The 13064-nt window shown below is 38.3% G+C and overlaps 2 protein-coding genes across 3 annotated transcripts; both read right to left on the bottom strand.

Moving 5' to 3' along the window:
* Positions 1-119: 119 nt before the first annotated feature.
* On the bottom strand, positions 120-5922 carry LOC128890082 (RRP12-like protein). The gene is made up of 23 exons (XM_054148287.1): positions 5641-5922; positions 5368-5548; positions 5155-5281; positions 4889-5071; positions 4662-4821; positions 4399-4577; positions 4104-4339; positions 3870-4037; positions 3693-3801; positions 3459-3623; positions 3267-3388; positions 3094-3208; positions 2778-3014; positions 2474-2700; positions 2279-2402; positions 1921-2206; positions 1678-1835; positions 1357-1616; positions 1132-1292; positions 882-1058; positions 708-824; positions 487-646; positions 120-414 (listed from the first exon to the last, which is right to left on the bottom strand). Exons 1-23 carry the CDS (start codon positions 5774-5776, stop codon positions 315-317), a joined length of 3888 nt encoding a protein of 1295 aa, XP_054004262.1. The 5' UTR covers positions 5777-5922; the 3' UTR covers positions 120-314.
* A 169-nt stretch (positions 5923-6091) lies between these two features.
* Positions 6092-12705, bottom strand: LOC128890124 (probable glutamate receptor). 2 transcript variants are annotated; one of them, XM_054148352.1, is made up of 11 exons: positions 11351-12705; positions 11174-11274; positions 11035-11118; positions 10398-10703; positions 9671-9777; positions 8280-8492; positions 7877-8118; positions 7481-7695; positions 7054-7310; positions 6895-6967; positions 6092-6593 (listed from the first exon to the last, which is right to left on the bottom strand). In XM_054148352.1, the coding sequence occupies exons 1-11, from the start codon at positions 11565-11567 to the stop codon at positions 6375-6377; spliced, it is 2034 nt and encodes a 677-aa protein (XP_054004327.1). In that variant the 5' UTR covers positions 11568-12705; the 3' UTR covers positions 6092-6374. The 2 variants fall into 2 exon arrangements, with proteins under 2 accessions (XP_054004327.1, XP_054004336.1); XM_054148361.1 differs by having other exon boundaries at positions 8280-8450.
* Positions 12706-13064: the final 359 nt, after the last annotated feature.

Here is a 13064-nt window from a genome sequence, read left to right as displayed (position 1 = left end):
TGTATAAGTGTTTCTTGCTAAGTTTTCACCATTACAGCGAAGTTGCTTTATTTTAGAAAACTATTCTACTTGCTCAAACATATACTTATCAACAATATAATATACTAATATACATTAAGTATGGATCATTAAAAAGAAATCTATATTCAATTTTTTGTAAATACACAATTTCTTAGATTGAAACCTTTCACATATTTGTACACATTTTTCATTATGAAACAAAAAAAAAACCAGGATTCGCAACAAGCGTAATAAACATCTAGGAACAAATAATTCCATTTTGATTCATCGCACTTAAGCAATACCTTAATAAATCATTCTTTATTCTTATTCCTATTCTTCATTCCCTTTTGTGCACCTTTCTGCGCTCCTTTAACGATACCTTTGAACTTGCTAGCATTCCTTTTCCTTTTCCTGAAAATAATATTAACGAGTCGCTACAGTCGAATATAATACATTTAAAATAAAGTTTAGAATAGTATTTACCTCTTGTTTAACACTGATCTCGACAGAGGTACGTATACATATGGATCTGGTTTGCCTTTCTTCTTAATGTCTCCTCCTGCTTTTTGCGCCTTATATTCTGCCCCAAGCGCATGATCTACCTTTCCTTTCTTTACCGGTCGATGAATTCCTGACCCTCCAGCTATGGATAACACATTTTTATTAATCGGGCATTAATAAAAACATAACTAGTGATATTTTACCTTGATATTTCGATGTAGCCTCGCTTCTTACACTAACACTATCGAAATCTATATTTCGTTTACGCTTTTTATTTATCGCTGGGGCTGTGGCTATCGACTGAGTGTCATCGTAGTCCTCTGAAAATGAATTTATTAGGTGTACTGTTTTCGTTGTTTATATATATTTTTTCGTACCATACTCATCTTCCGAGTCACTATGCAAGAATGGAATTTTCTTAGTTTTCTTCGCTTCTCCGTCATCTCTCTCATTATTCAATGTGATAATAAGACGCCCATCTGGCGCAGTCTTAAATCCACGATCCTTGGGTTTCAGAGTTTGTGTTTTTGGATTCAAAGCCCCAGGTAGTGTTGCTATAGAAATTAAAAAAAATATATAATTTAATAATTATCATACTAAGATACAGTTATAATGTTGTCATCCTACTTGATATATTTCGAGCAGCCGCGGGGTCAATGAGATCGATAATTTCCTCGTTCTCTTGTATCCAAGCTTCTTTTCGTGACGTTCGTTTTTGGTTCTTCCTTGACGCTTGATCTTCCGAACTTTCAAATTCATCTTCGCTATCCGCCAATATTTCTTCGACGCTATATTTTAATAAAAATAAAATTTAAGATCGAATAAAAATCTCACTTTCAAATAAAAAGCTACCTCTTGGGTCTTCTCTTCGCACTGAACTCATCTTCTTCGTCATCCTGTTGTTTCGACTTTTTCAGTTCTCTAGTCTTTTTCTTTGCCTCCTCCAGTTTATTTATATTTTTCAATCTCTTATGCAACATTCCATTGGAAGAAGGTATCATACCCGAGATAGTTTCTACTCCATATTTTCTTAATAATTTTACTAAAATATCGCGCACTTTTTGTCTGAAATGCCTGTGGCAATCGTCATTTATCCCACATAAAGCTTCCATCTGCAATTTAATTAATTCATTTCACCAATATTGCAATTCTTAAATACTTTCTCTAACTTACCAATTTAGATAAAGTTGAAGCAACAATTGGAGACGGCATGACGCTAATGTATACTTTTATGTAAGCCAGCGCAGCTTCCGTAATCTCTCGTGTAGGACTCGCAACAAGCCTACACGCATGGTCTACTATTTCTTTAACTGTGTCCACGCCTAGAGATCCTGTTTAAATGTATTTGTTAACGTTTATAATTCCACCGTTTAACTTGTACAATTTGTTTACTTAAACATCGAAGTTAACACTTACCATTGTAGTGATAAGTAACAGATGCAAGTGCCAATACAGACGCAGTACAATACTTTTGTGTACCACCCAAGCCAACCATTAACATATTGACATATTCTTTTAAATGCTCGGGGTTTCCTAAAAATTTCTCGGCGATAGTGTTCAAAAGTTGATAAGCACACGTTCGACATTTTGAGTTTAAATCTTTTAAATATACCACTGCTTCGGGGACAACAGCCTCCAAGAATTTCGTTTGCTCGAGTTGTGGATGAGCTTTGATTATGTGAATTAGGCACCTTAATCGAGCCTAATTGAAAATAAATTTCATCATAATTTAAATTATTTAATTGTTAATGGTACATGAGATTTTACTACTTACTGCTCTGCTTGGTTTTGCAACCTCAGTTGCCGACAATATTAATAACTTCTGTATTTCACGTCTGTGCTGCTGTACAAAAGTTTTACATGTGGCTTTTTCACTACCGCATATCTCTTCCAAAAATCTGTAAATGTCCATAAGAAATAATTCTTTGAATAAAATGTTCGAATTGATACAGATTTTCTAAGGATTCACCTATACGCTTTCTTCTGTTCCTTACTCTTGGCATTCGTTTTAAGAACTGGTACGCAAATATCATAGAAAGCCCTTATTCTATGGGTATCGGTATATTCAATTAATAGTCTTATTATATCGTGAACACTTTCCTTGAAAAAGTCATCGATGTTAGGTTCGTTTAACCTACACAATGCGCGATCGAATAGCTCGTGTACTAAATCGCTGCTAACAATTGCAAGATACGTCTGCAAAAAGAGAAACAATTTAATATTGAATTTAATTTCTTTATATATTATCTTAAAGATAACTATTTGAAAGTAACCCTAATCGTCTCGAATGCAGCCAGGCGCTGCCCTTCCTCGTCGGTTCCATTTGGCTTAGTAGTATACAGATTTAAGAACATCGGTAAATAATTCTTTGCAAATCTGGCAATTTCCGCTATATCTTCCTTCTTATCTTCTTCGATCGCCCTTGTAATTAACTTTCGTATTGCGGACATAATGGATAACCTCAAATCTTTTTTTTCGTTAAAAGTTATTCCCAACAATTTAGCGATATTCTAAGAAATATCAATTTTAAAATAAATTTTTAAATATCCCACAAATTGGATGGTTAATTTAATTTATAAATATTTATACCTGAAAATTTTCTTTTACGTCGGTAGCATTATGACATATACTTGGCAAGACAGCCCATATTTGGGCAAGCATAAATTCATAGGTTTTTCCTCCTACTGATTCGGTCGCTTTCGTCCTGGAATTAACAGAGATATAACTTTTTTCCTTCAATTAAAATATTATGAAATACTCACTCGCATATTGTAGCTAGCGGCAGTAATGTTTCTGCAAAGAAACGAAGTGTTCCACCGGAAACACAATCCTTCAATAAGGGCAACAGCCAACTTCTCTTCAAGTAAATCGTATCATTGGATACCTATAGAATACAAATTTATATTATACGTATAAAAAATAGTTATAACTAGTAATTACATACAATAACGTACTTTCAATGGAATTAAACTTAGTACTGTTTCTGGACCCATGGCCATTATCGCAGCACCGATAGCGTATTCGACATCATTTTTAGATGTAAAATTGTAGGAATCGCGTAAATCTGCTAACCTTATTAATATGTCCGACAATTTCGGGCTTTGCGATTTTCCAGTTACCTATCGTACGAAACAATAATGTAATCAAATGAAATCAGTAAAGATCGAAAGATAGAAATGAAATATTACCTGGAAAAGTAAAGCCATTAGATGAAGAATATGATACCATGCCTCCAAGTATTTGTAATTCAATGATTTGTACATCATGAGAATTATTTGATCGATTGTGACACTATATCTAGAATAACCAGGTATTAAATATGTGATATTTCATATATGAAAGACAATCTTTACATCTATTCTTACTTTCTTATTAGTTCTTCATTTTCACACATTTTTCCAACACAGTCCTGCAATAAAATTTTGATCGTATGCGATGTGCCAGATATAACTGCTGATCTGTCCGAGAGCCACAACTCCATGCATTTATCCAACATTCTTGGTAAAATAGCTGCACACAAATTCAGTGAAGTGCTGTAAGTAGAGAATGACCGAACTTTTAAACTTTACACAGGATTTAAAAATAAAATTTATACTCACTTAGCTAAATTTAAATAAGCTTCTTGCATGACTGTTAACCATGCAAGTGTGGGTTGCGGATCGGTCGCTGGTGGTTGATAATCGTAAAGAGCACCGATGATTTGCGCGTTTCTTTGAGGTGTTAAAATAACTGGCGAGGGTCGGGAAACAAATAAACCATGGAAGGCTTGTAGACAACACGATGTCGTCAGAACATTTTTTAACGTCATAATTTTCAGCAATGATTCGCAAATAGTCTAAAAGAATGGAAGCAATGTTTATACACGAACAATGTTAACGCTTAATTGACAAATACCTTCACGTGTTGTTTTGGCAAATGATGAGTGATATCTTTCATAAGTGTAAGTACATGGAGAATGCTGGTAATACCACCAGGCTCTGAACTAATTTGCAATTGACTGATACAATGTTTTGCAATTTGTGGTGCAGCTGGATGAAACTGTGGTGGGTTGTCTCCCTTCATTATCTCGCTTCCTATTTAACAAGTTGGAAATCAAATTAAGTTTCAGCATGATTATTTATAATTACAGATGTTTTAATCTTTGATTTAAAATGTACCTTTCAATATGGCACATACTCCATGTTGTGCTGCCTTTCGTACTTTTGGTTTACTGTGCGTAATGAATGATAAAAGGACATTTAATACTTGCATAGTAGAAGAGTCAGACCATGCAGCCATCTCTAATGCTCGAAGAAGCAAAGACAAACAGTGAATACACTAAAACAGATTTAAAATCGTCAGGACTGCATATTGTATCTTAGTTTTTGAAATTGAATAAGCTTACATGTCTTAGTATTAAGAAGTCTTCAGATGATACATGTTTCGAAAGGATATCAAGAAAAATTTTACTAGCAGGTCCAAATTGTAAATTCAAAATGTTTCTGGGTACAGTTTTTAAACCCATACCCAATAGAGAAAGTGTAGCTGCAATTGATGTCTGAGATTCAATTGCTTCCAAAGTGCTCATCTAGTAATAAACAAACATTAATATTTAAAATTTTCAAGTATTCTTTTACTTGAAATAAAAATTTGCAATATTCTATGCATTACCAATGCAGCAAAATATTCTGTGGAAGATTCAGTTCCATTATTCTGCTTTATAACTTCAGTAACTGCTGATAGCACAGCTAACATTTCTTTATGTAATAAGGAATTTGATTGAAAGTGATTTAAAAACCTGCAAATTATTGTTTAAGTAATGTTACAGAGTTCTCATCAAGCTTAAAATAAAACTGTCTACTTGCAATACAACTAGTTACTTGCCTATTAAACGATACATTCGAACAATTACTATAATTGGTAGCAAATGTATCGAAAGTATTAACTGTACTTTCTGTACAGGTCTCAGAGTTATCTTCGTCTAGATCAAGTTTTTCAAATTGAGGCCCTATACCTTGAATGGCATCGTGTTTTTGTAAATCTGCCTTTGTCAGACCAGGCTTACCTGTGATTAAGAAAAAATGACGTAAAATATAATGTTGGAAAACAGATATCAAGAAAGTATTGCGTATAGGCGGTAATAAAGTAAGGACCAACCGGAATTATCTTTAAAAAACATCCATGCTGCCTGTTCACGATGTTTTTTCGTCTCTGGATTGGAACTGGCACTCTGACCTTTTGGCCAACGTTTTGCCTTTTTCCTACTATTCAACCGTGGGCCCAATTTACCCATTTTTCCACTATACCGTTTACGATTAGTTTATTCTAGTTATTCCAATTTACTTCAATAGATGTTGGAATACTCGCGACTTTTTAACGTCAACGGTGCAACGAGGTTAGATCCATGCTCCACGTGCATGAACAAAAGATCACCAAGCGATTTAGTTGCGATGTCGGTAAAGTACTGCAATGATTTTCACAAGATGTCAGCATCGCTGCAGCAACACCTTGCCATCGGTAACATAGTACTTCTATGATGGTACCTACCTATCCACCATATCATCGATAACGTAGAACTACTTTAATGGTAAATAAGTACCTAATATTGTTTTCGTCCAAATTAATATTACAAGTTCGAACAATCTTTCGTCGCAAGTAATAGCGAGTCAATGGCTGGGAACTTGTAACAAGATCTTTAAATATAACAAGTGCAACCCGTTAGAAGTGTAATTTCTTCGACACAATGGTGAAATTTTATTATTTCTTCCTAAATATTTGGAAGAAGATGCAAGGGACTTGGGATACAATGATTTTCATTCCGACAAACGCGTCACCTAGTTATTAATTGTAATGTGAAGAATTTGATTAAACAACACATATTGAGGGTTAATTTATCTTTTATTCTTCATTCGAAATTTTTTATTTGGATGAGAATTTTCCTTATCCTTGCATATTGGATTAGTTGAGTCGATCGCGTTGCTTCTATCGTGCTTCTCGTGAATCGAGCGTTCGACGAGTAGCAGTACCCAGGTTATTATGAATGCGATAAGTAAGAAGATGAGCAGAGGCATCGCATCCTCCAGCTCGACCGACGACCAGCCAGCTGTCGGCTGAAATAGGTAGAAATTATGCTCTGAAAATCATTCTTTCCTCTTTTAACAAACTTCGCTATATTATGAAATATTGGGCTGTCTGGAAAGTTCATGCCGATTTTTAGTAGACGGCATAGGTCTGAATATGTCGGAATGGCTGGAAACAAATGACATGTATACATTCCTTAGAAAGTGGAAAAGTTGTGGAACAAAATGGTACATATATGTATAATTCAATAAATATACACCAAAATTCAAATATGCCTTTGAATTTTTCTTAAAAATAGGCATGAACTTTCCGGACAACCCAATAGATTACCCTGCTCGAGACCGTGGCCCATTCTATTTCTAGTAACCTCTGAAGAATGCCGCTGTCGCGCAGTAGTAAAATTCTAAAAACGAAGGAGCAGCAGTAAATGATGAAGTAAATAATTTGAAAAGTGCTCAGGTCTGTCGACGAATTATTGATTCTATTTACTTGGCATCGATGATGCCGCGATAAGGACTATTCGCAGGCACTGCCATGGCTATCGTGGTCTGCGCTATTACGTCTAGCGGCTCCAGGATGCAGTCGACTCTTCCTTGGAGAACGGCCGCCATATTGTCCAATGTCATGAACGCGTACTTATTTTCCTGGCAAACGCGACTCAAGCCGTCGAGGTAATTGGACGGCAGATCGCTCTCGCCGGTCAACAGCTGCTCGAACATGAAGGTCAGCACTCGATCGCTGGTGTTCTGCCATGTTCAAACGAAATAAGAAAAAATCAACACATCTGTCTCTAAACTTACGAATCCTAGAATTTGTAAACTTGTTGATAACATTAATTTTATGTGAAATACTGTAAAATAGTAAGTGTATTAGATAGTAACACTTATTAATATGTATTGTATCCCGGCCGTACTACCTGAAAGAAACTGTAATCAGCCGAATCGGCGACCACGGCAAACCGATAGCTACCGTCCTCCAGCATTCCTGCCATCGTGGTGAACGGCATGGCGAACGTCTTGATAGCCAGGAAGCTAATCAACGCGGCCGAATAAGCAGCCAGCACCACGACCGCCGTCGCATGGATGCTCAGATGAACCATCCGTATCGGGTCCAGCGGGGACGGCTCCATCCCTATCGAATTGATCAAATCTCTTGGACTTTCTGCACTAGAGTGTAACCCAATTTCGTAACTCATCGTATTGGGAGACTACTCGGATTCTTCGCTTGGACTTCTGGTAAAATTATAAACCTGTACCCATCTAAATATACATTATTGTGCTTTTAGGACCCTTCAGTTCTGGGCTACACGCACCCTGACCGCAAAACGCGCCGAAGACGAAGAACACGATCTCGGAGATCGTCGAAGAGGATGATCGGTATTCCACCACGTCGGAGTCTACTCCCTTCGTAAATATGGCGTCGATCGTGGCAATCGATATCCCCGTGATGAAGATCGTCAACGCGATAGCGTTCCAAACGTTCAAAGCGAACGGAGCCAAGTACGCGTTCCATTTGACCGTCGTCGTGTCTGGTCTCTTGATATACACGCGACACCTGGACATAGGAGAATCCACCCTCCTTAGCTAACATAGGTACTCTTTGTATCAAAAGCACTACTCATTCCACAAATAAAAGCTTTTCCGAATATACTGAAGATTTGTCACACTATGTTTTAAAAGAGTAAACTCTGGTCGTCGTCGAATCTTGATATATACTTGGACGAGTAGACAGGCGTGGTGAATTTCACGATGTCCAGTCTGTCGGACGTCATCATCAGCTCGGTGGCCGCGAGGTCTGCCTCGTCCTCCATCAGCATCCCCATCGAACCTGTCCACGTGCCGTTCGGTAACCGCACGCCCCACGAGTTGGCCTCCTGATAACTGAACCTGCATCGATGATACGTCTTTGTTGCATCAGAGTTGCATGCACTATGAAATTGAGTATCGAGCATGAAAATTAATATCTGCGATTGTCGCAAGCTTTGAGATTTAGTCTAAAGTAAAAAAAGTAATGCTGACCGTACTGTCATACGGTGAAAGGTCGGATGAAAATTAATTTGTATAATTTGTAACAATACCAGAGATGGAACAGTAGGAGAATCGCTCTCCCTTTCTATCCAACTCTTGGGCATTCAAGCAACTTGAACTTATCCGCGATCCAATTCAACCGATTGTCCATTTACTGTACCCGAATGGACGACGGACGAAGGATGGAGGACACGTGAAACACCGCGCCTGGCTAACCGGTATCTACCACCAAACGATCAGCGAAGGATCGGAAGAATCAAGTTATGTTACGCGGGCTGGCGTCGCGATGTCTGGAACCGGTTAGCCCAGGAAGACGCTTGCTATATCTGCGACGGTATGACGCAACGACGCGTCGATTCTTTTACGAGAGACTTCGAAGAAGCGGCGACGGCAGGAAAAGGACCGCATTCGAGGAGAGGGCTGCCGCCAGTGAAGATGAATACTTTCGCAGGGAGACAACCAGACAGCTCAGGGAACTCCGCGAACGTGGAGTCAAGAGGAAAGCGGAGAACGACGCCAGGGACTCGACTAAGGAAAAGACTAGAAGGGTGGATAATGGGGAGAAGAAGTAACGAGGTGACTTACAGTTCTACGATGCCACTGTTCTAGATCACGTCAAATGAATCGATGATGTTATTTATGTCTAACCCAACAGATCTACTGCGACGTCTAATTCAACTATTAGGGGGATCAGAAAGTAATGTCGTTTCTTTTACTTTAAATTCAAACAAATAAATGTATAATATGTTTCTATTTTTAATCAATTATGTAATCGTCCTCGTCATCAACAGTATTTCGTCATCTAATGTGCAAATTTTCAATACCTGATCGATACAAATCAATTGGTGCGCAGTGAACTGATAAATAATAAAGAAGTATTGACATTCGCAGAAGCGACATTACTTTCTGGTCCCCCTAATATATCGAGTCAAGTAGATTCAATAAATGAAAGAATCGACTTGAGAAGTATTCCACTTCTTCGTGCTTTGAATGGAAACTCTAGCCTTCGAAACCTCTTGTACCAAGTCGATTCTTTCACTTTCTAGATTGAATGATGAATGAAATCGATCAAGACTGACGTGCAATTCATTCCCTCTTGCAGCAGCTGGATCACCTCGCCGAAGAAGCCAGCCATCCCAACCGTGTGATTGACCTCGTTCTTGACGAATCGTGAGACTGGAGGATCCTGTGAGGACACGCGTTCGTAGAGGAACAATAACAGAACCCTTAGTTCTTCCAAGCGGTAGCAGTAGTATAATATCAAGGGTGGCATAATGAATCAGTAATGGCATCACTAATAGCAAGGGTGGATAAAGAACATTTGTCCTGCACATCCATGTGAAGGGATCAAGGTGACGGTGTGATAAAACTGCGTTTACTAATTAAAATAACTAAAGTCATAAATTTAAACACATCCTGAGCAGGAAGGCGATCAGGTTTATTTCCCATATAAGGGCAAATGATTATAATTTAAATGAATCTGTAGCGAGAAAGGGTATTAAAGAGGATAAGATACGTATTAAAGAGGATAAGACACTATAATAAAGAAAAAGCAAAAAACTAATTGTATTTATTTTTAAATACCCCGTGTAGTCGAGAGAGCGTTTCTCCAAGGATCGAAACGTACACGGTGAGCGCTCGAGGACAACTCGGGATATTTGAAAATGAATACAATTAGTTATTTTAATAAGTAAACGCAGTTTTATCACGCCTTCACTTTGGTCCCTTCAAACTGGCGACCCCGGCGTGATTCGCGCCGTCGTAAATTGTCTCTCGAACACCTTGAACCACACATGTTTGTCTCACATGAATAGAAACGACCCTGAGGTTGCGTCCCTTCAGATCGTGCCTTCGCTGGTAGAGTCCTACTAAAGGTCCCTTGAAACCGTGTGTCGAGTTCCACGTGCCAAAGTCCATCCACCTCAAGTGGTCCTCCCTGCCTATGCGGTAGACCTCTCTGACGATCTCGCCACCTCCTTCAGGGTTCGCTTGTGCGACCATCAGTACACAGTCGAAAGGAACGTAAACTTCCCCAAGGAAGTCTTCGATCTCGATGTCGTTCCTTAGAAAGATCAGCCACGTGGGGTACGCCATTGCAATCCACTGAGAAACCTGAGGCATATATAACTTAGAGGATGATCTTATCAGAGTACTTTATCCAGCCTCGTTCATTTATCTATTCAGATCTGACCTTAAGACACCTTGAATATATGTATTAGGTTGTTCTAAAAGTTTCTTTCGTTTTATTAATAATTTATTCCTACACAATATTTTATGTTTTATGTTATATTACAAAATTGTGTACAATTCATTTCGCTTCATTACTGTTACAGCATCAATGTCTAAAAAATTAGATTGTCTATTTGTATAAACATAACAACTGCCACAGAAAATACTTGAATGCAACTCACGAAAGAAACTTTTAGGACAACCTAATACTTACCAGAACGAATTGTTCCTTGACTTCATCCAGATCGTTCAGCAGCACGAACAACGGCCGCTTAATGTTATAATAAGTGCTTCCCACCTAAAACGAGAATACCAAATAATTGTCCAGCACGTGGATAGGACGTTGTACGTACTTTGTCCCTGAACGTGATAAAATCCATGATCGCGGTGCGTATGTTCAGAGCCCCGCTGAGGAACTTCTGAAGGCCAAGCAGCCCCTCGATGTCCTCCAGTTCTGAAAGTTCCATTCTCGTTAAATCAACCACGACACGTTTATCAACGAAACGATATAATGTATAAATCCTCCTCACCTTTCGTTTCGATCACATTCATCGAACCATGAAATAGTATGATGCAAGTATTATTGAAGTAATCGTGAACACCCTTGATCATGCTCTGATAAACGTTCAGCGGCCTTATCAGCAGAGGATTGTCGTCCATCGCGACAATGGGCTGGCTGTGCGAGTCCCTTAAAACGCAGACCACCAGCAACAACCATAACGACCCCATAAATTCCAATCCCGACATCGCTCACGCCGCTAATGGCTCGCGAAGGTTCGCGGTAGCTGGACAATGGCAACTGGGATCGAGTCGATATTCGTGATTAGCTAAGTCTGGAAATCATAGAACTGTGACGCGTCAGGGAAATTCGATGTCGGCTCGGAATCAGATAAAACGCACGGATAATCTTTGTTTCTGCTTTACGATAGTTGCCTGGTCGGACTCGAAATGGCGTAAGCACAACAAACTCCGCGATGGAATCAGATGTGAACAGGAATTCGTTCGTGTAATCGATGGCAAGTAGGAATGATTTATCCGCGATGTTTATACGGTCCAAGTTAGTCGGATATTATTATTCGATGTGGAAAGATCGGGGATGTAATTCAGAGTCAGCAGCTTACGGTTGCTATGTGAGTGAAAGTTTTGTTCTATTAGTTTTTCGCTTAAATTTCCTTTTACTTTTTGTTTCATTTAAGTGTTTTTTTTTTTTAATTTCAGGACGACATTTAAGCTGTTTGTGACTTTAGAACGACTGGAACGTGTCTCTTTACTGCGAATTCTTTCACGTGTACTCAATGCATCGTGTCCCCTTGGGATGTTTGCGAATGGTTTCCATTGTGTACAGAAAAATTAGAAATTGTCTTGCCCTCGGTTGTACATTGCGCTTCCCACGGGAATTATTTATAATTTCGATCGGGAAAATAACAGTTGGTCTCCCGATCGAACGTCTTCCAAACATAGGAAAATATGGAACCATGACATAATTTTTAAAAATTAAAATAAATTCACGCACTAAGGAATTAAACAACAAACAATGAAACGAAGAGAAAGAATGGCAAAGGACTGCGAAGCAGAGAGGATGAAGTTTACAGAAAAAAATGAAAACGCAGCGTCAAACGATAAATTCTGTATCGCGTGACAAGAAAGGAGACTAAACGAACGGTTCATTATGAAAATGGCGCAAATCTATTTATCTCTGTTTCAAGATATGAAACGTTGTATTTTCACGGATTAAAATATATCGATAAGCGCTAATTAGCTGGTTATATGTTCTGGGTATTCTTAAACAAAATTAAATCCAGTAAAATAGTGACTTAAACCTCCTCTAATTTTATGTGAACTACGTCATATTCCAGTTTCAACAAAATCGCGACATTCGAGTGCGTACGTATTAATTTAAAACGGTTTCGTTACAAGGAAGTAAACAGAAACGCGCGTTCTTGTATTTGCAAAACAAGAATTCCAAACAGCAACATTAAACGATTTGGACGTCGATCGGTCAGGTCACCTGCTTTCTTTCAAGTGCTGCAACTTATCGCGAGAACTAGCGATTGGACTTAAACGGTGGTAGACAATGGCGTATCATATAAACCAGCGTTGCTTAACTTTTTATCATTCGCGATATTTTTTTTTTTTTTTTTTTTTAAAGAGAATTAGCAACAAGCCCTGAATCTATGTACATTTTTGTATAAATCTTCATTTCTGGAGATGACTGAATCGAGATACAACAGTTCTCAATTCTCA

The sequence above is a fragment of the Hylaeus anthracinus genome, unplaced genomic scaffold (genome assembly GCF_026225885.1).
Source record: "Hylaeus anthracinus isolate JK02 unplaced genomic scaffold, UHH_iyHylAnth1.0_haploid 0, whole genome shotgun sequence".
Lineage (NCBI taxonomy): Eukaryota > Metazoa > Arthropoda > Insecta > Hymenoptera > Colletidae > Hylaeus > Hylaeus anthracinus.
This window is presented reverse-complemented; position numbering and strand designations above follow the sequence as displayed.

Bases quoted from the DNA above. Each gene is read 5' to 3' on its own strand.
- LOC128890082 (XM_054148287.1), bottom strand. From the start codon at position 5,776: ATGGGTAAATTGGGCCCACGGTTGAATAGTAGGAAAAAGGCAAAACGT. The intron at 5,549-5,640 runs GTTGGTCCTTAC...TCTTAATCACAG, and splicing joins GTTTTTTAAAGATAATTCCG to GTAAGCCTGGTCTGACAAAG. The intron at 2,207-2,278 runs GTAAGTAGTAAA...ATTTTCAATTAG, and splicing joins TTGCAAAACCAAGCAGAGCA to GCTCGATTAAGGTGCCTAAT.
- LOC128890124 (XM_054148352.1), bottom strand. From the start codon at position 11,567: ATGTCGGGATTGGAATTTATGGGGTCGTTATGGTTGTTGCTGGTGGTC. The intron at 9,778-10,397 runs GTGAGACAAACA...GTGTCCTCACAG, and splicing joins TCAGGGTCGTTTCTATTCAT to GATCCTCCAGTCTCACGATT. The intron at 8,119-8,279 runs GTATATATCAAG...TCCTATGTCCAG, and splicing joins ACGCCTGTCTACTCGTCCAA to GTGTCGCGTGTATATCAAGA.